The 24,871-nt window shown below is 42.6% G+C and overlaps 1 protein-coding gene across 3 annotated transcripts in view; it reads left to right on the forward strand.

The window, feature by feature from the left end:
- The window catches only part of LOC124613811 (E3 ubiquitin-protein ligase Bre1), a 286,869-nt gene that overhangs the window by 243,658 nt on the left and 18,340 nt on the right, over window positions 1-24,871 (forward strand). For all 3 annotated transcript variants that reach the window (XM_047142534.1, XM_047142541.1, XM_047142548.1), the window contains one exon: window positions 15,042-15,233. In XM_047142534.1, the coding sequence (XP_046998490.1) occupies window positions 15,042-15,233 (192 nt within the window). The remainder of the gene's footprint in view (window positions 1-15,041; window positions 15,234-24,871) is intronic.

Here is a 24,871-nt window from a genome sequence, read left to right on the forward strand (position 1 = left end):
CCATTGGTGTAGTCGTGTGCCCATCCTAATCTTTACGCCCTGTGATGTGTGGTGCGCAAAAGTACGGGTGTGGAGCATTGGCTTCTGCACCCTTTAGCCAGAGGTGATTCTGCATTATATGGCAATTCAATTCATGTTGCTTCATGGTGATACACAAATGAAGCTTAAGTTATGACCAAATTACTGAGTAAGTGATGGGCACTTGCCTGTAATCACCATTACTTCAAAAATTTACATTAAACATGCAGTAAATAAATGGAAAGTAATGTATAGCAACAGTCCATCTGAACAATAAAAAAAAAGTAAAAATGCTTAGGTTTGTTGATGATGTACCAGTTTTTACTGAATGTATTTGGTTGGTCCACAAGTCCGTAGCATGTTGCTATGGGTTTATTTGTTGATTGTCTTTTTTATATATAATTAATTGTTGCTGTTTGAGTTTACAAATTGTCATTTGGAGATAGTGAGTGGAGCTGTGTGCAGTAAAAGATGGAGTGGTAAGAGGAGAAATCAGAAAATTTCAGACATATTCTTCTGTTTGAATTCATTCTAGGGGTGACAGCAGTGCAGAGGCAGCCAGAAACTTTTGTGCTGTGTATGGGAATAATTCCATCGGACAAAGCATGCCACAAAAATAGTTTTCTCATTTTGAGGAAGATGGTTTTGATATTTAGCTACTCTCCAAACCTTTTAGATTTGATGAAAATCATTTAAATGCATTAATCTGCAGTTATACACGTCATTGCACTCAAGAACTGGCAGGTGTGATGAACTGTGATCATTACACCATCATGGGTACCGCATGCTCTAAACCAAAAATCACAAAAATCAGCAGTCTTAAGTGTGCCATTCTTCTGTTGACCATCTCGTCACTTTGTCAACCCATGTTGTGAACGGTTTTCTCCACAAATACCAGACTGTGGCTCTGTTTTTTTATTTGGAGACTGGTACTCTCTACACATGGGGTTTCCAAGGCCACTTTCCTTCAGGAATTTTTAAACGATAGAGTTTTCACGGCCCGTGTGGGTTCTGCCTTGTTGGACACCTTTATCCAGGGAAATGGGATGCATCAGGGCTCCGTCCTGAGCATCATGGCCATTAACCCTATTATGGCCTGTCTCCCGTGAGGCATCTCTTACGCTCTTTTTGTCGACAATTTTGTGATCTATTGCAGTTATCCACAGACTGGAGCGGTATCTTCAGCGATGTCTCGATCAACTTTACTCATGGGGCATCAACAACTGCTTTAGCTTTTCCACTGGCAAAATGTTCGTATGAATTTCTGGCAGCGCATTGGGCTTCTTCCACCATCTTTACATCTGGGGCCTGTTGCTCTTCCATTTGCTGAAACTATAAAATTCCTCAGGCTCATGCTTAATAGGAAACTTCTTTGGTCCTCCCACGTGTCTTACCTGGCCGCCTGCTGTATGCGGTCCTTCAGTGTCCTACGTGTCCTAAACAGTAGTCCCTGGAGAGCAGATCAGGCCACCCTCCTTCGTTTGTACCACCTAGACTATGAGTGTTTCATTTATGTGTCTGCAAGTCCATCCTTCTGACGCCATCTAAATACAGTCCACCATCGTGGAATCCATTTGGCCACTCGTGTCTTTCACACTAGCCCAGTTGAGAGTCTCTACACAGAAGATGCTGAACTACCGCTGTCATACCGGCATGCGTTTCTACTCGGCAGATTCGCATGCTGTTTGTTTGAAGTTCACTTTTGGCTATTGCTCCAGCAGCTTAACTTCATGCTCCCTGCCACTTCCCTGGTGGGTGTGAACCCTTCACCACCTTGACTTTGTATGGCGGCCCATGTTCACCTTGGACTTTATTCACTTACTAAGGAAACTAATCCAGATTTGATGTATCACTGTAAGTTTTTCAACCTTTGCACGGCACTTAGCAATAGTACCTTTGTGTACACTTACGGCTCTTGGACTGTCTGTGGTGGTAGATGTGTGTGTTCATCATTGGCACTGACGATTTTTGGTATCAACGTGTGGAACACTGCTCAGTATTTACAACAGAGCTCTTCACCCTGTATTAGGTCATGCAGTACATATGGCAACACAGGCTTCTCAATTGTGTCATCAGATCTGATTTTCTCAGTGCCCTTCATAGCCTGTGTGTGCTGTACACAGTTCATCCCTTACTGCAACAAATCCAAGAAAGCTTCCACTTGCTCACCCTTGAAGGAGCCACCTTCTTTTTCGCTAGTTCTTCCATTCCTTCCGCTGATCTCCTTGTTGCCATCTGTCAGCAGGTGGTGTCTTTTTGGCATCAACACTGGTCTTCCCTTAACAGGAGCAAGCTCCGGGGAATTAACCCTCTCCCAGCAGCTTGGCTGTCCACCTCTCGGCCCTCTCACCTCAAGGAGATCATTTTAGCCAGGTTGCGTATTGGGTACAGTTGTTTTAGCCATCACCATTTGCTAAGTGATGATTTCCCACAAGCTTCTGCTCATTGTCATCACCTTTGACTGCTTGCCATTTCCTTACTGTATGCCCTTTTTGTAACCACTTACATTCTTATGTATATTTGCCATCTTGAGTGATCACCCATTTTAACAAATGATGGACGGACTGTGACCCGCATTTTACTTTTTATCCATCATAGCAATATGATGAAGAACCTGGCTAAAATGATCTCCTTGAGGTGAGAGGGCTGAGAGGTGGTCAGCCAAGCTGCTGGGAGAGGCTTAATTCCCCGGAGCTTGCTCCTGTTAAGGGAAGACCAGTGTTGATGCCAAAAAGACACCATCTGCTGACAGATGGCAACAAGGAGATCAGCGGAAGAACATTTAATCTTTAGTTCGGAACCTGTGTTGTCTCTACGGTGTATTTTGTGGACCTTTGACCAAGAGGATGGCCTTGATCTTAGCCCTCTTTTCTACCATTGATCGAGCTTTACATGTAGTAGCTTTTAACTACTTTTTTGCCTTAGTGTTCTAAGGTTCTGACATGGTCACATTTGACCTTAGTCTTTTTGCACCCTAAAATGAAACAGGACAAAAATTAGCATGAGACCATATGTGCATCTCTGCGTGTTCGTCATCAATTGGCTCATGAACAACATTGACCATTCCTGTCCTGTATCATTATTGGTGATGAGAGATGGTGTCTTTATGCTAACATAAGAAAAGAAAGTAATGGTTGAGCCCAAAGAAAACAGCAAAGTCATGTCTGCATCCTCAAAAGATGTTATGCATTTTGTGGAACAGCGACAGTGTGGTGTAGTACAAATTGCTTCCCCGAGGTGTAACCATCACCGCTTACATTTGTTGTCAACAACTGAGACATCTTGCTGACACAATCCTAGAACAATGACCAGGGAGATTGCGTGATGTGGTGCCACTCCATGAAAATACCCATCCGCATTGTGCTAGACTGACAAAAAGCACTATATAGGTGTTGGATTGGGACGTCATTCTGCACCCACTTTATTCACCTGATCTTCTGCTCTCAGATTTTCACATTTTTCCATCTGTATCAAACAACCTTCAAGGAACTTCCTTCCCAGATGAAAATGTGCTCTGAACATGGCTCAATAAGTTCTTCACCTCAAAGCCACATGATTTCTACAGTAGCAGAATCGGAAAGTTACCCCAGCATTGACAGACTGTTGTAAACAGTATTGATGACTAAACTTTCTATTATGTATATCTGTTGCGTTTATCAAAGATATGGAAAACACTATGAACTTATGCACCAGCTCAAGAAATCGTGGATCTTGTGTTTCAGAAAAATCCAGCAAAACCCCAAATCTGATGAAACTTTCATTGTCCCTAATTGTTTCCACCAATGATTTCAAAAACACTACTACCAGATGTTCTCCTGTAGGGTATATGGGAATAGAACCACTGTGGGAATTATGTCAGTGGAGGACCGTGGCTTATCATGCTACACGGGATATTTATCAGTTTAGTGTTGGCCAAATTAAATGAATGAATGATGAGAGTGAATTAAGTGAGCTTGAAATGAAATTAGGACCAACCTGTTAGAAATACTGAACTGAGAATGAAGTGAATGTTTCAATACTAATGAAAATTTATATCAGACCAGGACTGGAATTTTCTGCTTTTCGCAAACAGGAGACATCAGTGAGTATGAAAGTTTAAGTCAGGCTTCGAAATGAACATGTATATTGCTAAAAGTGGGAAATAGGCTTTTAATCGTGATCCAGCAAATAATTTTCATTATTTACAACATACTCGTACTTAACATTGCATGAACTGATAGAATGACGAGTTGAGAAGTCTTCGGTAATAGAGAAAGAACCATATAGATTTTTATCAGGGAATATAGGATCATAAAATTGCACATTGCTCTTCCATAGTAAATGTAATAGGTAAAAAATGACAGAAAATAGTACAGGAAGAAGATTAATATTTCGGTATTTTTGACAAAGTAGGTAAGACAGAGAATGGCAAGAAATACTGACTAATGGAGAAATTGAATTGTTGTCAGCCATTCGTAAGATAGAGAAATTACGAGGGTGGCTTGAAAAGTTCTCGGAACAGAATAGAAAAAAGTACTTACATCACTGAAACTTTTTATTTTTCAATGTAGTCTCCTTGCAAATTACTGCACTTGGTCCAACGATGTTCCAGTGCCTTGATCCCATCTCGAAAATGAGTTTCCTCCAGGCCTGCAAAATAGTTGTCAACTCTGGCTATCAGTTCTTTGTTTGAAGTGAATCTTCATCCACCAAGAAAAATTTTCAGCTTCGGGAAGAGATGGAAGTCTGACGGAGCCATACCAGGTGAATAAGGCAGATGTGGCAACAATTCATACCTTTGTTTGTGTACTTTTCCTATGGCAATGGCACATGTGTGCAGGAACTTGTTGTCTTGATGGAAGATGACTTTCTTCCTTGCTAAACCTGGCCTTTTTTTGCATATCTTTTGTTGCAATTTGCCCAGGAGGTTAACATAGCATTCTCCAGTAATTATTTGCCCAGTGGGGAGGTAATCTACAAACAGAACCCCATCAAATCCCAGAACACTGATGCCATGACCTTTCCCGCCGAAGGAATTGTCTTTGCTTTCTTTGGTGGCGGAGAATCAGCATGTTTCCACTGCTTTGACTGTTGTTTTGCCTCTGGGGTATAGTAATGCACACAAGTTTCATCTGTGGTCACAAACCGGCACAAAAATCTTGTTTGTTTCTCCTAAAATGGGCCTAACATTGTTCTGATATGTCCATTATCGTGCATTTTTGATCCAGCATCAAGAGCTGCAGCACCCATCTTGCAGATAATTTTTTCATTTTTAATTCTTCAGTTAAAATGTGATATACCCTTTCAGATGACATCTGGAAAGCATGAGCAATTTCAAGCACTTTCAATTGCTGATCCTCCATGACCATTTTGTGCACTTTCGATTGCTGATCCTCCATGACCATTTTGTGCACTTTTGCAATGATTTCTGGAATAGTGACACATCTTGGCTGACCACTGTGCGGATCATCATCTAAGCTCTCCCAACCAAATTTAAATTAGTTTTTCCACTTGGAAACAGTTGGCTATGAAGGAGCAGAGTTCTTCAGTGTATTCTGGAAATCGGCATTAATGCCCTTTGCTTTCATTCCTTTCTTGATAAAGTACTTAATCACTGCTCAAATCCTCCCCCCCCCCCCCCCCTCCATCTTTGCGAATCACTAGGCAGGAACAACAACAGAGCCACATCACCATCACAGCTCTCTTCCAAGGGCACTGATGTGGCTTGTGTTTTCAGGCAACAGTCCAATGAATATCATGTGAACAACTCGTTGTGCTAGTGCTGACCTCTTGTGGTGATTCTGAGAACTTTCCAAACCACTCTCATAAGAAGAAGAAGAAGAAGAAGAAGGTGGTGGTGTAGTAGCAGCAGCAGCAGCAGTAGTAGTAGTGTCCTCGGCGTCTTTTGCCATGGCATATCTGAATAAAGTCTTCTCAGTTTTCAGGCCATGTTTATTTGAATAAATTACTCAAGCTTTCCATGGCAGTCTCTGCCATCGTCATCAGGAGTAAAAACCACTAACTGCCAGAGCTGGCACAGTTTGCTGCTTATATAGGCATGATTGCAGCATCAAGCAGCAGTCAGAGAGGGCCAAATTGAAGTGTGAATGGAAGGTGAGTTTTGCAGCTGATAGCAGCTCTGGTCTGCCATGGAACTGAGTGACAAGTGGCACGAGGGGTTGACGCCATGTTTTGAATTGTCGCTCCCACCTCTCTACACGCATCAAGCATCCGTCTCTGCTTTCTTTCGATATCTAAAGCCCGCCCCCAGGTGCTACTCATTGTGTACACCCTAGTCTCTGTCGCTGTTTTTTCTGATCTCAGCTACCTCCTATACAACAGAGTAACAGTACAGTAATGCAAGAGCCGAGGCTCTCATCTTCTTAAACTGTATTTTGTGTCCATTTTCCAGGCAATACGTGGTGACGGCCAATTTTTCAAGCTGCCTTTTTTCAATATTCTGCTTGTGCTCTGTACAACACTCCACACCTGTGTGAGTTGTTTGACCTGTATAGATGCTGCTGCATTTGCAAGGGGCGTCATTCACATTTGGCACACAAAGAGCTATGTCATCATTAGCAGTGCGCAGCATATCTCATATCTTGGGAGCAGACTGTAACACTGGTGTCAGTCCAGTCACTGCACCACACATCCTAACTTATTGCTCTTTGCCCCATAGTTCGGCAGGAAAGCAGCTGGCTGCTTTACAATTCATCCTTCATTGGTGGCATCTGAAAGTCTGTGCAATGTCTCTCATGCTATAACCATTCTCTCTGAACAAGTCTCAGACTCTGCAGTACACACTGTAGATGGTCTTCATCAGAAATAATCTTCGCTCTGTGTACTGATGTGCTCAGATCCACTTTTTTTTGTGTACAGGGTGGTGCAAACTATCGGTGTTCAAGTACCAGTCAGTGTGCATTGGTTCCCTGTACACTAAATGACCAAGCTGGCCTCTTGCCTTCCTCTCAACTAAAACAGCCATGAATGGTAGCTTGCTATCCATCTCGATCACAGTAGTAAGTTTAATTTTGAGATGGACACCGTTCATGTGAGTGACAAACTGCAGCAGTGAATTTTCACTGTGAGGCCATATCAGGAAGGGGTCTTGAAGCTTAGGAAGTAAGATGGATGCAACACTGCAGGCTTTAGAGCCTACTCCATAAAGAATTTTATGAGTGCTGGAGACAGTGGTGATTCCATCGTTGTATTATCCATCCTGTCATAATATTCGCTGTGGTACAAAAAGTACATTGTCAAAACATGACAGAGCAACTTTCCAATTCCAGGTGGAAACTGTTGGACTAAAAGATCCAACAAGTCTTATACTGGCACATTATTAAAAACATTACAAACATCTAGACTAACCATTGTGTTTTCTCAAGCTATTTGCATTTTCTTAAGTGTTTCAACAAGTATCTGCAGCTTTACAAACTGGAGTTCACAGTGTTCCAGTTTTGGTGCTAATAACCCTACTAGTTGCTTTGCCAGTCTGCAGATGGACAAACTGATTCCACTAACTGGGCCTAAGAGAGACATTTTGCTTATGTATCTTCGGTAGTCCATAAAGCCTGGGAGATCTGGGGGCACGAGGCATCAGTTTCTTCACCATTTCATCTGGTAAACCAGAGTCCTTTAATAACTTCCCTCTCGTTCTGATGATTGCGTATATTGGGTTGCGATTAACATTCCAGTATGTGTCATCTTCTAATAAATGCAGCTCCTTCAGGTGGTAGTCTTCAGTGTTAAGAACCTAGGTGGCATTTCCTTTGTCAGCTGGCAAAAAAACCCAGTCCTCGTTCTCACGTAAGAATCATAAGGCGCATCATTCTGCCTAGTTAATACTAGATTTCAGTGGCTTATCTTTTGGGGGCTGGTAGTTAGCCTTACATCCTCAGCTGCATTGTGCAATAGATGCTGAATGCATCTCTCTCTTCTGCTAACAATATCCAAAAATTGATGACTCTCAAATGGGTTTCTGACAACAAGATCAAGCTCCTTGTCAGTCACGTCAGCTGTCTCACTATGCCATGATTAGTTGTCTTCAAAAGTTAGTACACTGCAGCAATTTGAATCTGGCACTTAACTATAGCGAAGCAAAAATTACCTCCTTGTCCTTGCAACGTGAACTGAGAACAATGTTCCAGCCCACCCCTAAGGTATGAGATGCTGAACTCTGTTAAAGACAACATAGTTCTTCATGTGCCTGATACATATGGTACCCCTCACAAACGTGACAGCGTCTTTATAGGTCAAACAGTTCACACAGTTGTGAAGTATTGTGCTGAGCACAAGTGGAATATTGAACAGAGGGAATTTGACAAGCCGGCCATAGCTGAGTATTGGAAAATGGACACAAAATACAATTTGAAAAGATCAAAGTCGTGGCTCATGCATCAACATATTGGAATTCCGTTATACAGTAGATGGCTGAGATTAGAATAAACAGCAACAGTTTTAACAAAGACCAGGGTCACACACCTGATAGTGTGTGGGGACAGGCTTTGGATGTCAAAAAAAGGAAAGACGGGTGCTTGACGCTTGTAGGGAGGTGGCAGTGGCAGTTTCAAATGTGGCATTGACCTCTCGCACCTCTTGACATCATTCACCTTCTGTACATTTCATTTCAGCCCTACATGATTTTTGCCATATGCTGTGATTGTGCCTGTGTGAGTGTAACACTGTGCCAGTCCTGTCAGCCAGTGGTTATATGACTATGGCAGAGATAGCTAGAGTATTTTATACAAATTGATGCAGCTTGACAACTAAGAAGATTTTATTCAGTAGTAGTAGTAGTAGTAGTAGTAGTAGTAGAAGTTGTTGTTGTTTTTAGCCTGTGCTTATAAACAAATAGAGAAATGGTACTTCAATGTTAATCATTAAAAATTATCAAATTTAAAGTGAGTATATTAATAAGTGCTTCCCCCATGAACCATGGACCTTGCCGTTGGTGGGGAGGCTTGCGTGCCTCGGCGATACAGATGGCCGTACCGTAGGTGCAACCACAACGGAGGGGTATCTGTTGAGAGGCCAGACAAACATGTGGTTCCTGAAGAGGGGCAGCAGCCTTTTCAGTAGTTGCAGGGGCAACAGTCTGGATGATTGACTGATCTGGCCTTGTAACATTAACCAAAACGGCCTTGCTGTGCTGGTACTGCGAATGGCTGAAAGCAAGGGGAAACTACAGCCGTAATTTTTCCCGAGGACATGCAGCTATACTGTATGATTAAATGATGATGGCGTCCACTTGGGTAAAATTTTCCGGAGGTAAAATAGTCCCCCATTCTGATCTCCGGGCGGGGACTACTCAAGAGGACGTCGTTATCAGGAGAAAGAAAACTGGCATTCTACGGATCGGAGCGTGGAATGTCAGATCCCTTAATCGGGCAGGTAGGTTAGAAAATTTAAAAAGGGAAATGGATAGGTTAAAGTTAGATATAGTGGGAATTAGTGAAGTTCGGTGGCAGGAGGAACAAGACTTTTGGTCAGGTGATTACAGGGTTATAAATACAAAATCAAATAGGGGTAATGCAGGAGTAGGTTTAATAATGAATAAAAAAATAGGAGTGCGGGTTAGCTACTACAAACAGCATAGTGAACACATTATTGTGGCCACGATAGACACAAAGCCCATGCGTACTACAGTAGTACAAGTTTATATGCCAACTAGCTCTGCAGATGATGAAGAAATTGATGAAATGTATGACGAGATGAAAGAAATTATTCAGGTAGTGAAGGGAGACGAAAATTTAATAGTCATGGGTGACTGGAATTCGGTAGTAGGAAAAGGGAGAGAAGGAAACATAGTAGGTGAATATGGATTGGGGGGAAGAAATGAAAGAGGAAGCCGCCTTGTAGAATTTTGCACAGAGCATAACTTAATCATAGCTAACACTTGGTTCAAGAATCATAAAAAAAGGTTGTATACCTGGAAGAATCCTGGAGATACTAAAAGGTATCAGATAGATTATATAATGGTAAGACAGAGATTTAGGAACCAGGTTTTAAATTGTAAGACATTTCCAGGGGCAGATGCGGATTCTGACCACAATCTATTGGTTATGAACTGCAGATTGAAACTGAAGAAACTGCAAAAAAGTGGGAATTTAAGGAGATGGGACCTGGATAAACTGAAAGAACCAGAGGTTGTACAGAGTTTCAGGGAGAGCATAAGGGAACAATTGACAGGAATGGTGGAAAGAAATACAGTAGAAGAAGAATGGGTAGCTCTGAGGGATGAAGTAGTGAAGGCAGCAGAGGATCAAGTAGGTAAAAAGACGAGGGCTAATAGAAATCCTTGGGTAACAGATGAAATATTGAATTTAATTGATGAAAGGAGAAAATATAAAAATGCAGTAAATGAAGCAGGCAAAAAGGAATACAAACGTCTCAAAAATGAGATCGACAGGAAGTGCAAAATGGCTAAGCAGGAATGGCTAGAGGACAAATGTAAGGATGTAGAGGCTTGTCTCACTAGGGGTAAGATAGATACTGCCTACAGGAAAATTAAAGAGAAGAGAACCACTTGTATGAATATCAAGAGCTCAGATGGCAACCCAGTTCTAAGCAAAGAAGGGAAGCCAGAAAGGTGGAAGGAGTATGTAGAGGGTTTATACAAGGGCGATGTACTTGAGGACAATATTATGGAAATGGAAGAGGATGTAGATGAAGATGAAATGGGAGATAAGATACTGCATGAAGAGTTTGACAGAGCACTGAAAGACCTGAGTCGCGAAACCAGACCCCGGGAGTAGACATCATTCCATTAGAACTACTGATGGCCTTGGGAGAGCCAGTCATAACAAAACTCTACCATCTGGTGAGCAAGATGTATGAGACAGGCGAAATACCCACAGACTTCAAGAAGAATATAATAATTCCAATCCCAAAGAAAGCAGGTGTTGACAGATGTGAAAATTACCGAACTATCAGTTTAATAAGTCACAGCTGCAAAATACTAACGCGAATTCTTTACAGACGAATGGAAAAACTGGTAGAAGCGGACCTCGAGGAAGATCAGTTTGGATTCTGTAGAAATGTTGGAACACGTGAGGCAATACTAACCTTACGACTTATCTTAGAAGAAAGATTAAGAAAATGCAAACCTACATTTCTAGCATTTGTAGACTTAGAGAAAGCTTTTGACAACGTTAACTGGAATACTCTCTTTCAAATTCTGAAGGTGGCAGGGATAAAATACAAGGAGCGAAAGGCTATTTACAATTTGTACAGAAACCAGATGGCAGTTATAAGAGTCGAGGGGCATGAAAGGGAAGCAGTGGTTGGGAAAAGAGTGAGACAGGGTTGTAGCCTCTCCCCGATGTTATTCAATCTGTGTATTGAGCAAGCAGTAAAGGAAACAAAAGAAAAATTCGGAGTAGGTATTAAAATCCATGGAGAAGAAATAAAAACTTTAAGGTTCGCCGATGATATTGTAATTCTGTCAGACACAGCAAAGGACTTGGAAGAGCAGTTGAACGGAATGGACAGTGTCTTGAAAGGAGGATATAAGATGAACATCAACAAAAGCAAAACGAGGATAATGGAATGTAGTCAAATTAAATCGGGTGATGCTGAGGGGATTAGATTAGGAAATGAGACACACAAATTAGTAAAGGAGTTTTGCTATTTAGGGAGTAAAATAACTGATGATGGTCGAAGTAGAGAGGATATAAAATGTAGACTGGCAATGGCAAGGAAATCGTTTCTGAAGAAGAGAAATTTGTTAACATCGAGTATAGATTTAAGTGTCAGGAAGTCGTTTCTGAAAGTATTTGTATGGAGTGTAGCCATGTATGGAAGTGAAACATGGACGATAACCAGTTTGGACAAGAAGAGAATAGAAGCTTTTGAAATGTGGTGCTACAGAAGAATGCTGAAGATAAGGTGGGTAGATCACGTAACTAATGAGGAGGTATTGAATAGGATTGGGGAGAAGAGAAGTTTGTGGCACAACTTGACTAGAAGAAGGGATCGGTTCGTAGGACATGTTTTGAGGCATCAAGGGATCACAAATGTATCATTGGAGGGCAGCGTGGAGGGTAAAAATCGTAGAGGGAGACCAAGAGATCAATACTCTAAAGCAGATTCAGAAGGATGTAGGTTGCAGTACGTACTGGGAGATGAAGAAGCTTGCACAGGATAGAGTAGCATGGAGAGCTGCATCAAACTAGTCTCAGGACTGAAGACCACAACAACAACAACAACATTAATAAGTGGAGTAGTTAGTTGAAGCTTGTCATTGCGTTCGATTTTTCAGTGACTGAATGGCCAAATGGCCGTTTCTTCATAACAAGGCCACTTGTTCCATATAAATGTTCCAAGTTCAGAAACAGTTTCTGATTAAAGTTAGCACACACATCAAATGACTCAGTACACTAATTTCATGTGAAAGAAAAATTTTAAAGTTGAAGTAAAAGAAGATCTCAATGGAAGTAGTGAAGATGGACCCATTTGAAGAGGTGATTCAGGACTACTTTACTGTGTAGGTACCTGCTGCACAACTTCATGATAAATACTATCTTTACCATGAGAACAAAAAAATTATTAAAATTAGTGTTTCTTATAGACCTCTTTGATGTATGAATAAAAAAATACGAACAGTGAACAAGTTTCCTCTTTTCTACATGATGGGATTTTGTTGATTGTTGTTACACCTGAGCCTCATTTATCATCTGACTTTTGGATATTCTGTAAGGCTATAAATAAGGCATTAACAGACTGTAGTTGATTTCCTTCCCAGTGTGAATAAGTTTGTACTTCTGAAATACAGAACACTTTTAAACACCTACTTTGCCTACTATTTACTGCACTGCTGTTCATCAGTGAAATCCCTTCTTTAAGTTATGACTTTCATATTATGCATTTCATTTTTAAAGGCATCTGTTTTAATTTTTTTTTAATTTTTGTACAGTTTGTGCTGTGTGATATCGTCCTTTCTAATAGGTGAGGTAGGATTTAATGTTGGGAGATATAAAAAGGAAATTATGAGTTGTTGATAGAATGCAAAAGTGGCTTTGTATGACTGAGGAAACTGAAATGAAGACTCAGTTAGGGTGGAAGCGATGTTGTATTTTTTGCTAGAGGAAATGGAGAGGGATAGTAACAATATATGCTCTCAAGCATTCTGACAAATTTACTGCATCTCAGTTTCTCACAACATTCCACAAGCAATATCTGTATAATTACCTTCCATAGTGATGTGTTTGTCAATCTGTTTAGTGCCGTTTGAGTTGCAGATAACAGTCCTGGCTCTACTTAAATCCATGTAGACAGATATATTTACAATTTCAGTGATTACCATTCCATAGGTTGTTTCTGATGTAGAGTTTCTGAGTTTGATTCATAGTAACTTCCTCACATTTTCTTGTGGTTAAAATATCTGATCATAAGGTCAACTGAGTAGCTGCCTGAATCCGCAAAACACTGCCATGGTGTCAAGCATAAGGCTTACACCATGTTGGGAGGGATGTCTCCAGATGGTGTGGCAGCAAGTGGAGGGTAAAATAGTTGTTTCCTTCTAAAATTTTATTGATAAATTAAGAGACAGAATTGCCAGTCAGTACTAGATTTCAGGAGCTGAAATGTGCAGTAGTGCCAACAAACACAGAAAAATAAAAGTGACACACTATCCTAGCTTTTGGAACTAATAATTACTTACTTGGGCTAGAGAGAGGGATAGGTTGGGGAAGGCTGAAAAGGAAGGTCATATGACTCTGATCATTGATGAGAAGGAACCATCTTTTGTGTGTGTGTGTGTGTGTGTGTGTGTGTGTGTGTGTGTGTGTGTGTGTGTGTGTTTTTGCAGTACTACATATTTTGCTTCTTGAAGATATGTGCTGGCTGGAAATTCTGTCTCCTAATTTATTAGTTTTCTTGATTAAATCTTTCAGTGATATAATTGTACAAGTGGAAGAAATGGGAGAAGACTGGCTCATAATGTGTTTGATTACTGGTAGGCCAGGGCTGAGTCAGTTTTTAGCAGACTAGAAGTAGGTGATTCATTCTTCTACTTGTGACATGGAAGATTCTTAAAATAGCCATAATTAAGGGAGAATTCCAACTGAACAAAGGTCCATACAAAATTGTCATAGTCATAGTCATTGGCATCTATATCTGAATCACATGTGTATTATGAACTCAGAATTGAAACCCATGTTATAACCAGTATTCACAATAATTAAATGTTCACTGACGCTATGGGTTCAGCACTGTTCCTCCCTCTCCATTGTTATTTTTTTCGTAAAAATTATGTGTAATAGGTTCTTTTTGCAATTGTTCTGGCATCATTCATTTATTTATTGTAGCACTGTTTAAAACCAAAATTTTCTTGAAACTGGTGTTTCCTTGTAGCTTTCATAATATCAGAGAAACTAATGTTAACAACACACACATCCATATTAGCAATTGAATATTTATTATGTGCAATTTGCCTCCTTTCCTCTCTCTCTCTCTCTCTCTCTCTCTCTCTCTCTCTCTCTCTCTATCTCTATCTATCTTCCTTCCCTCTCTCAGGTTTTTGCACTCACCTCAGAATCTTGAATTTGCATACCATTGATTCTTGACTTCTGCTGTTGCATTCCATCTCCTACATTGCCACTGGCATACCTTTTTTCTTATCATTGCCATTAAGTAATGGCATGCTATTGTGTCTGTCCATGAAGACTTTTTTATGGTCACTGTGTCTTCATTGTGATGCAAGGACCACCTATTGAACTGAAATTATTGTCTATCTGGTTGTGGGCAAGATAGTTCACACTACAACTGAGCCTACAGTTTAAATTGTCAAATAATAGTTTGTGTATGAGATTTGCTCAATACCATTTTCATGGTGTATTTGTGCACATTATGAGGTGGTGGTGAATAAAACTCATCCTAACATTGTGATTCATCACAACACAAAATTAAAAGCTTAATTCATGGCTGCCATTGTAGATGCCCCAACGCCTGCTGCTACTACTTGTATTTTCAATATAAATTGTTTTATGACACATTTTTCCAGTAAGTACAAAATGATCTGAATTAGCTTCTGCTTTGTATTACAGGAAGAAGAAGCACTGTTGAATGAGATGGAAGTGACAGGCCAGGCATTTGAAGATATGCAGGAGCAAAATTCAAGATTGATACAACAGTTGAGGGAGAAGGATGATGCTAACTTCAAACTCATGACAGAGCGTATAAAATCCAACCAGCTTCATAAACTGGCCCGAGAGGAGAAAGATGTGCTTAAGGAACAGGTATGCATTGGAATGTGAAGTGTTGGTTGTATTGTATTGTATGCTGTCTATACAGATGTGAGATTAAAAATATTTAAGTAAAAGATGAGAAAATAAAGTCAATTGCAGAATACAGTAGGAAGATCTTGGTTTTTGAAAGTACAACACTTATTCAGGAAAGCTTTTGAGTGTGTCAAATATTTTCCAGTGAAATACTTCCTGGTCAATGAAATGAAACCCAGGTTTTCATTTGGATTTTTATACAAGTATATTATTTAGGTTCTTCTATGTTTTGTTGGTATGTGTAGTCAGTATTATCAGTGAACAGTGGGTTTATGTAACCATTAGTTTTTTTTAACTTGCTTATAGTGTGTTGTTTGGTGTACAAGGGCCTCTCTTTTCCAATAAGATGCTGTTCACATTGATAGCTCCTCAAAATAAAGAAACCGTAGTATTGTAATTGCCCGCTTCAAACAGAATTGAGAAATATTAAAGCAGGTACCATGCAAATATTTGGTCATTGAGTAATTAATCTGTTCCTGTCTGCAGTGTCATTTGTGCTTCATTATTAAACTGATTACAGATCATCCCAGTATTACAAAGCATATATTTCTACACGTACTGTGGATGACAATTAAGTACATTTCATTTCATACTACACACAAACTTTTTCAGTTATGATTACTGTTTGCAGTAGCCACAACATATTCATACTAAATATCTCTTGAACTGATTGAACAAGGAGTTAAAAAGTCTTAAGTAACAGAGGAAGAACCACTTGGAGGATGATCAAGGAACAGATGATCATTAAATTGCTCATTACTCATTAATAGCAAATGTAATTGGTGAAAAGAAAAGAAATAGTACAGTATGAAGATTAAGCCTTCTTTCCACATAACTGCATTGCTGAGGAAGACATGGTAGACATTTTTCTTCTCGGTTTCTTCATTTAGCTTAGTGCAAGATAAAACATCAGTTCAAGGTCTTCCATTCTCATAAACAACCACAGTTTGTTCTAGTTGGCACTTTTAACACATTGCGGGAGATCATTGGTAGGCCCAGCTTTGCTTTATTTCTCATTATTTCTTATCTGTTACCATTCTGAGGCTTAAAGGAGATCCTCAGGTCACTACAAGGGACAATATGCCATAACAATCCTCTCCTTTTTCCTCAAGATGTTAAAAGTGTTTAACAGTTCACAAGCTGAACATACGTTTTGCCCTTGATACAAAGTGCTCTGTAATGACTACTTTCATTAAGGTACTCTTTGACCACTGAAATTGTCACATACAACCAATCAGTATCTTTCAGAGTTAATCATCAGTCAGTTACTGTGGGAGATTATTGACAAAAATTTCACTTTGTACTTAAAAAGTTTCATTAGGTGACAGCGAATGGGGCTGGAATCCAGATGTGCCTTTCAGGTAAGGTACGTTGCCAGTTGAGCTATTTGTACATCTCTTTGAATCCAGCACATTACTTTGTGTAAACTGAAATCTGGGGGAGGTAAATGGGGGAGTCTACAAAGAATAGTGTAATGTACATGGTGTTGGATATGGACACAGCTTATACGTCTAAATCCATCTACATTTTTAAAATAATATAGCCTCAGTTCCATTCCAGTAAATAGAGCCCTGTTGTCTGTACCTTATTTACATCTGAGACCTACGTGAATAACGTGTTAAATATTTTTCTGTAGTAGTGTCTTCTCCGACCACTCCCTACCTTCCAGCAAACCCCTCTCCTGCAGGTCCGGGGATTAGAATAAGCCCAAGGTATTCTTGCCTGTCATAAGAGGCAACCAAAAGGAGTCTCTCACATTTCGGTTTGGCCTTTATGTGATGGTCCCCTGTAGGGTTTGACCTCCATTTATCAAAATTTTCCTGAAGAGCGAGCCAATTGGGGAAGAGAGCCTTACATGGTGCACAGAGTCCATGATGTGCTGAAACCTCTCGCATCTTTCATCGACGTGGACCTGCACTTTGTCTCATTTCCAGCTGTTAATTGAGGTCACCCTCCTGAGTGCGTTTTCCGCCATCCTCTGTGCAGTATCACTTTCTGCACTGTCGATGATAATGGTCTACTTAGCTCATTTGCGCTTGATATGTGGCATGGTAACCTGTCTATTGTGGTGGGGCCGCCATGTACCATATTGGTTGTAGCCCCCTGACCACACAGGGATCACCCTGCTGATGCCTGCGCCATTAACTCCCCACATTTGCCAAGCAGTAGATGCCTGTCACCCTGAGGCATCGGGACTCCCAGCAATGGTGGCCTTTGCTGCGGTTGGGTGGTGCCCGTGGGGAGGGGCCCTGGTTGGAGTGGGTGGCATCAGGGCTAACGACACGCCATGAAGCGTAGTATTTCATCGCTTGCTGGTGGTCAAACACCATCAGTCTGTAAGCGGTCAAGTCTAACAACTTCAGTGCTAACAAATAAGACCCCAAATCATTCTACACCCCCCCCCCCCCCCCCCCATCTGGTCACATCATGAGAGGAACGCCAGGCTAAGGATGGCAGCAAAGCTTATTCACCCCAGTACTTTGTATGTACAAGAGTTAATGGGGAATCTTTCTTGTCAATAAAACCTCAGTTTTTTGTGGAGCATTTAGAGGACAAGTTTGGGGAGATGGAGGGCTTGTCCAAAATGCGGTCAGGGTTGATCTTGATCAAAACAGCACCCTCTGCCCAGTCACAGGCACTACTCACCTGTGCAAGCTGGTGGATGTTTCTGTTTCCATCACGCCCCATAAGAGCTGAAATATGGTTCACGGTATCGTATTCCACAAGGACCTTCTTTTGCAGTCTGACATTGAGCTGCACGCCAATTTAGAGTGGTGAGGTGTCACTTTCGTCCGGCGTGACCACCGTGGTGTGAGGGATAATCAGGTTGCCAGCGGTGCCTTCATCTTGGCCTTCGAGGGTGACACATTACTCAGGAATGTCAAGGTGATGGTCTACCGCTGTGATGTAAAGCCATATATCCCTCCCCCGATGCGGTGCTTTAAGTGCTGGAAGTTCGGCCATATGTCTTCTCGCTGTACTTCTAGCGTCACCTGTTGGGATTGTGGATGTCCTCCACATCCCAATACTCCCTGTGCCCCACCTCCCATCTGTGTCAACTGCAGAGAGCGCCATTCACCTTGCTTGCCAGACTGCAGGATTCTCCAGAGAAAAAGAAAAATAATGGAATACAAGACCCTGGACTGACTGACCTACACTGAGGCCAAGAGAAAATATGAGAGGCTACATCCTGTGCATATGACGTCAACCTGCACCGCCGCTATGACAACAGTTCTACCATCTTCCGTTCCGTTGCATACAGTTGGCTCTCAGAGCCGTGAGACTTCACATGCCTCCTTGATGATGGGGGGCACTTCCCTCCCTGTTGCTCCTGCACAACCTACTTCAGGACCCCCCCCCCCCCCCCCCACACACACACGCACCAACCATTGGGGACATCAATTCCCACTTCTCAGCCAGAGAAGTGTAAGTCGTCTTCGCCTCCTCTCATCAGGAAGGGATCCCTTGTGTCACTCCCTTCCCAGGTTCATACTAGTGGCAAAGCTGACACCCACCAGTGGCTGAAGCAACCACAGGTAACTGATCATAGGGCCTCACAGTCCTCCTCAGTCCCTGAGACTGAATCAGTGAAGCTCTCCCAGCCAAACAAACCTAAGGAGCAGCGAGAGAGACCTAAATTGAAAAAGACCCCCAAGAACCAATGCACTGTGGTGGCACCCACACCACCACTACCTAGAAGCTCTGTCTCTGCGGATGAGGTGGAGATTCTGGCGTCCGCTGAAGACCTAGACTTCGCTGAGCCCTCAGACACAATGGATGTCGATCACACAGGTACTCATCTGGTGGCAGCAGGTGATCCTGAGTCGTAGAGTGCCTCATTGAGTATTTGAGGCCTTCCCAGTCTCGCTATCACATAATACTCCAGTGGAATTGCGGTGGTTTTTTCCACCACCTGGCTGAGCTCTGGCAAGTATTAAGCTTTACATATGCTTTCTGCATTGCCCTCCAGGAAACCTGGTTCCCTGCAATGCAGAGCCCTGCCCTCTGCGGCTATAAGGGATATTATAGGAACTGTACTGACTATAATAGAATGTCAGGTGAAGTTTGCATCTATGTGCTCAACTCAGTGTTTAGTGAACCTGTGCCCCTTCAAACCCCTCTTGAAGCTGTGACTGCCAGGATAAGGACAACACAGGAATTAACTGTCTGGGGTGGCACCATACTTACTGGCTGAAGTAGGGAGGTCAAAAATTTGTCACAACTCGACCTCTGCCTATTAAATACACACATTTCAGAGAGGCACATGGCACACATTCAGCCATTCATCTCTCGGTTTGCATTCCCATCTGTCTCCCATCTATCCACTGGAGAGCGCATGACGACTTGTGTGGTAGTGACCACTTCACCATCTTCTTGTCACTCCCCCGGCATCATGCCCACAGACACTTACCCAGATAGGCTGTAAACAAGGCAGAATGGGTGCTTTCACCTCTGATGTCACCGCTGAATCTACCTACATGGTGCCCTCGATGTTGCAGTTGAGCAGGTCACTACAACGATAATTTCTGCGACGGAAAACGTGATCCCTCATTCTTTAGGGTGCCCAATGCGAAAGACAGTCCCATGCTGGTCGCCAGAAGGCGCTGAAGAAAATAAATAGCTTCCACGAGCTCTACAGCGATATTAGAGGCACCCTTCCCTAGAGCATCTAATAGCCTTTAAGCAGCTCCGTGTCTGCATTCACCAGCTTATAAAACGAATGGAAACAGGAGTGTTGGGAGAGACGAGTGTCGACGATTGGGTGCCATACGTCACCGTCCAAAGTCTGGACAAGGATCTGACGTCATTTCGGGTAGCAGACCCCAACAGGAGTCCCTGGCATTAACATCAGTGGTGTGTTATCTACTGACACAAATGTGATTGTGGAGCACTTTGCTGAACACCGTGCTTGAGCCTCTGCGTCAGAGAACTACCCCCCAGCCTTTCACGTCCTTAAATGGTGGATGGGAAGATAAGTCTTCTTGTTCATTAGACGCCACAGTGACCCCTATAACGCCTCATTTACAGAGTGGAAACTCCTCAGAGCCCTTGCACATTGCCCCGCCACAGCTCCTGGGCCAGATGGGATCCAGTCAGGTGATTAACCATCTCTCATCTGACTACCAGCAATATCTCCTAGTAATCTTCAACTGGATCTGGTGTGATGCCGTCTTTCCATCACAATGGCGGGAGAGCACCATTATTCCAGTGCTCAAACCCGGTCAAAACCTGATGTGGAATGTGGATAGCTACTGGCCCATTGGCCTCACCAACTTTCTTTGTAAGCTGCTGAAACATATGGTGTGTCGGCAGTTGGGTCCCGCAGTCATGTGGCCTACTGGATCCAAGTCAGGGCGGCTTCCGCCAGGGTCGCTCTACCACTGGTAATCTTGTGTCCCTAAAGTCTGCCATCCGAACATTGTTTTCCAGACACCAACACCTGGTGAGCGGTGTCTCCAGGGCTCGCTCCTGATTTTCATCCAGATGACGTCTGCATTTTGTGCTGCTCCTCCAGTACTGGTGCTGCTGAGCAGTGCCTACAGGGAGCCATTCACAAGGTGTAGTCATGAGCTCTACCCAAGGCTTCCAGTTTTAGGTGCGAAGTCGTGTGTCGTGCATTTCTGTTGGCATCACACCATTCATCGAGAACCAGAACTTTACCCTAATGACGATCCACTCACTGTAGTGGAGACGTATCGATTATTAGGACTGTTTTTAACACCCAATTGACTTGGATACCTCACCTTCATGAGCATAAGCGGAAGTGCTGGCAGCATCTCAATGCCCTCCACTGCCTGAGCAACACCAACTGGGATGCAGATCACTCTACACTCCTGCAGCTCTACAAAGCCCTTGTTCAATCTTGCCGCTACTATGGGGTCTGGTTTATGGTTCAGCGGCACCCTCAGCATTGCGTTTACTCGACCTAGTGCACCACTGTGGCATTCGCCTGTGACAGGAGCTTTTAGAACAAGTCTGGTGACCAGTCTCCTGGTGGAGCCTGGAGTCTTTCCATTGAAGGTTAGGTGTGCACAACTGCCCGCCAGTTATGTTGCACATGTTCTCCTTTGCATCCAAATTACCGTCTCCTTTTCCCAACCATGGCAGTTCATCTCCCGCATCAGCGGCCCAGTCAGGGCTTAGGATCGCGGTTCGCGTCCCTCCCTTGTGTCTGAACTGGAGTCCTTCCCATTACCACCTCTCCTCGAGGGCCAAATCCATGCACACCTCCATGGTATACACCTAGGCTGCAGATTCTTCTAGACCTTTCACATGGCCCTAAGGAGTTCGTTAATCCTGTGGCTCTGTGCTATCACTTCCTCTTGATTTTCGACATGTAGAGTGGCCATGAAGTGGTTCACACCGATGGCTCAATGGCTGATGGTCATGTAGGCTTTGCATATGTCCATGGAGGACATACTGAACAGCACTCCTTGCCAGATGGCTGCAGTATTTTCACTGCAGAGCTGGTGGCCACATCTCGTGCTCTTGACCACACCCACTCATGTCCTGGGAGATCATTTCTCCTGTGTACTGACTCCTTAAGCAGTTTACAAGCTATTGACCAGTGCTATGCTTGCCATCCTTTGATAGCATCCATTCAGCCCTGGAACGGTCCCGTCGTTCAGCGGTATTTGTGTGGTCCCCATGACACATTGGAATCCCAGGTAATGAACTTGCCAACGGGCTAGCAAAACAGGCTACGCAGAAACTGCTTCTAGAGATGGGCATCTCTGAAACTGACCTGCGTTTTGTCTTATGCCGCAGGGTTTTTTGCTGTAGGAGGCAGAATGGCATAACAGTACGCACAACAAACTGTCATTAAGGAGACTACGAATGTGTGGAAGTCTTCCAAGTGGTCCTCTCTCAGGGAATCAGTTGTCCTCTGGTCGGCTCTGCATTGGCCATACGTGGCTAACACATGATTATGTCCTGCTTTGCAAGGACCTACCTCGGTGTCGCTGTGGCTCAGAAATGACAGTCGTCCACCTCTTGCTGGACTGCCCATTTTTAGCCACTCTGCAGCAGACTTTTAACTTTTCCAGCACCCTATCATTGGTGTTGGGCAACAATGCCTCAACAGCAGCTTTAGTTTTATGTTTTATTTGTGAGGGTGGATTTTGTGTCCTCCACCCAAGTGCTTAGAGGGTGGAGGTTTAATGTGTTGCAGAGTGGCTGGCTTCTCCTTTTTATTCTCATGGTCAGCCGCCATGATAATCTGCTCTCTTGTTTTGATGTCTTCTACCTGTTTCTTGCATGTCTCTGTGGTTTTCTTGTCTGATTTTCTCCATTTTAGTGTTTGTTGCCCTTCTGTCATTCTTATGGTTTTCTCCTTTCATCCAATTGTTTTTTGTATGTCTCGATTATTGTACTTCCACCCTTGAATTATTTTAATCGGAACGGGGGACCAATGACATAGCAGTTTGGCCCCTCCCTCCCTCTTTTAAACCAACCAACCTCTCTTCCTGCCTACCTAACCACCCCCCCACCCCCCTCTCCCCATGACTAATTTGATTTTGGCCACCTCAATTTCCAAGTCACTCTTCATCCAGCATCCTTGATTTTTTGTTGGATATATTCCAATCTCTGTCTTCTCTATTTTTGCCCCATGTGTGGAAGCTACCTTCTGAAGTGTTAACATGTGTCCTGTGATATTGTCCCTTGGCCTACTCTGCGATAAAGATTTAAAGGGTAATTTTATTGACTCCCCGTCATTTTTATTCATTACATGCAGAAGTTTGAATTTTGGCTCAGAGGTGCTAATAATCTTCTTCCATAATGGTGCAGAAGCTTGAGTCCCAGTGATGTCACCCTCAGGCTCTGCAAAGCTTCAGACAGCAAGGTGTTGACACGTGTGAGAAAAAAAGTCAGAGCTCAGATGTTCATGTGAGGTTTAAGATAATAAGGTCACATTGCCACTAAGTTTCAGAACAATTCTGCCCAACATGTCACATGGTGGGAAACTTAAAGTTGTTCCCCTGCCCTGCCACCCTTTTCACACTCGCCCCTTTGCTGACTCCTCTGTGATGTAGGTCAGGTTAGTGTCGAAACTGACCTAACATTAAAATGCTGCAGTTTTCTGATGGATGACCAAGGAAACTGTTTCAGATACACTGCCGTTCCGAATCTGGAGTATTCATTTACATGCATTGTGTGGTCGGAAACAACAGTTTGCAATTTGATATGCAACAGAACAAAGTTCTTGACAATCTTTGATGCTGCTGACTCACCTAGGGTGATTTAACTCTTCTCTAAGGACATCATGGGACTGCAACCACATTGAACATTATCTGACCCCATTGTAGTATAGTGCAACTGCATTTTTTTCTCTAGTATACAAGCTGGAACTTCTAGAGATCATACAAAACTGTTTGACAAAATATGAATGTGATCTGAAGCAGGAAAGAGAGTTCAAACAATGTAAAATCCAGGATGGAATGTAACAATATTATGAAAGGATAGTTGCTACTCACCAATTAGCAGAGACGTTGAGTCGCAGATAGGAACAACGAAAAGCCTGTCACAAAATGAGCTTTCAGCCAACAAGGCTTTTGCCAGAAATAGACAGCGCGCGTGCGCCCACACACACACACACACACACACACACACACACACACACACACACCTCTCTCACATATGACCACAGCCTTTGGCTGCCGATGCCAGAAAGTACGTCTATGCTTTTTTAGCATAATACCCCAAGGGAAGAGGTGGTTTCATTGACATCCTTTATGCCAACCCCTGATGCCTTTTTGTGTAAGTTCTCAGGGATGGAATGTCTGAATTGTTTTCCTCGGCCATCCATAAGAAACCCGGCATGATTTAAGTGTTCAGTGCTTGGTGTTGGAATTCTGGCCTCCATCGCAGAGGCATCAAGAGAATGTGTGAGACATAATTAAGGAGCTGATGTAACGACCTTCCCTTGTGTGACGCAACCACAGTGGCATTGGGCTGAATAGTGGTGAAATTTGGTCAAATCTGACCTCATTAAGCATTACTGAGCATGAGGGTGACTTGCAGTGCACCATGCATTTGTACCATTGCAGAGGAAGGTTGTAGGGACCTTTAAGCCACATTTAAGACTTCTGCATTGAAATCAGGGTGGTTTCGAGAAAGTGACCCTTTAATTATTTTGCACAGTGAGTTAGTGATTTCCACATTCTCCTTTCCTGATTAATCTCTGGAATCCTCATTTCTTATCAGTCCACCTAGTGTTTAGTGTTCTTTTGTAACAACACATCTCAAATGCTTCAGTTGTCTTCTTTTCCAATTTTCCCACAGTCTGAAGTTCACTTCCACACAAGGCCGTACTTTGAATGTACAGTCTCAGAAATATCTTCAAGTTAAGGCTTAATTAATGTATTGTTATTGATTATAATAATATTATGAAAAGGATAGTTGCTACTCATCATATACCAGGTGTAGATGGTGCTAGCCGTTAGTGTAGGACCTTTGCAGTGCCATCTACTTCCTGTAATGGCTGACAACGAATGTCGACACACAGTAACCCAAGTTCCATACATCGGTATCTGTTTCAAAACAGTAAACATGTCGAGTTTTGTGCCTACAAATTATGATTTGTGGACAGCATTGTA

This window comes from Schistocerca americana, chromosome 1, assembly GCF_021461395.2.
Source record: "Schistocerca americana isolate TAMUIC-IGC-003095 chromosome 1, iqSchAmer2.1, whole genome shotgun sequence".
NCBI lineage: Eukaryota > Metazoa > Arthropoda > Insecta > Orthoptera > Acrididae > Schistocerca > Schistocerca americana.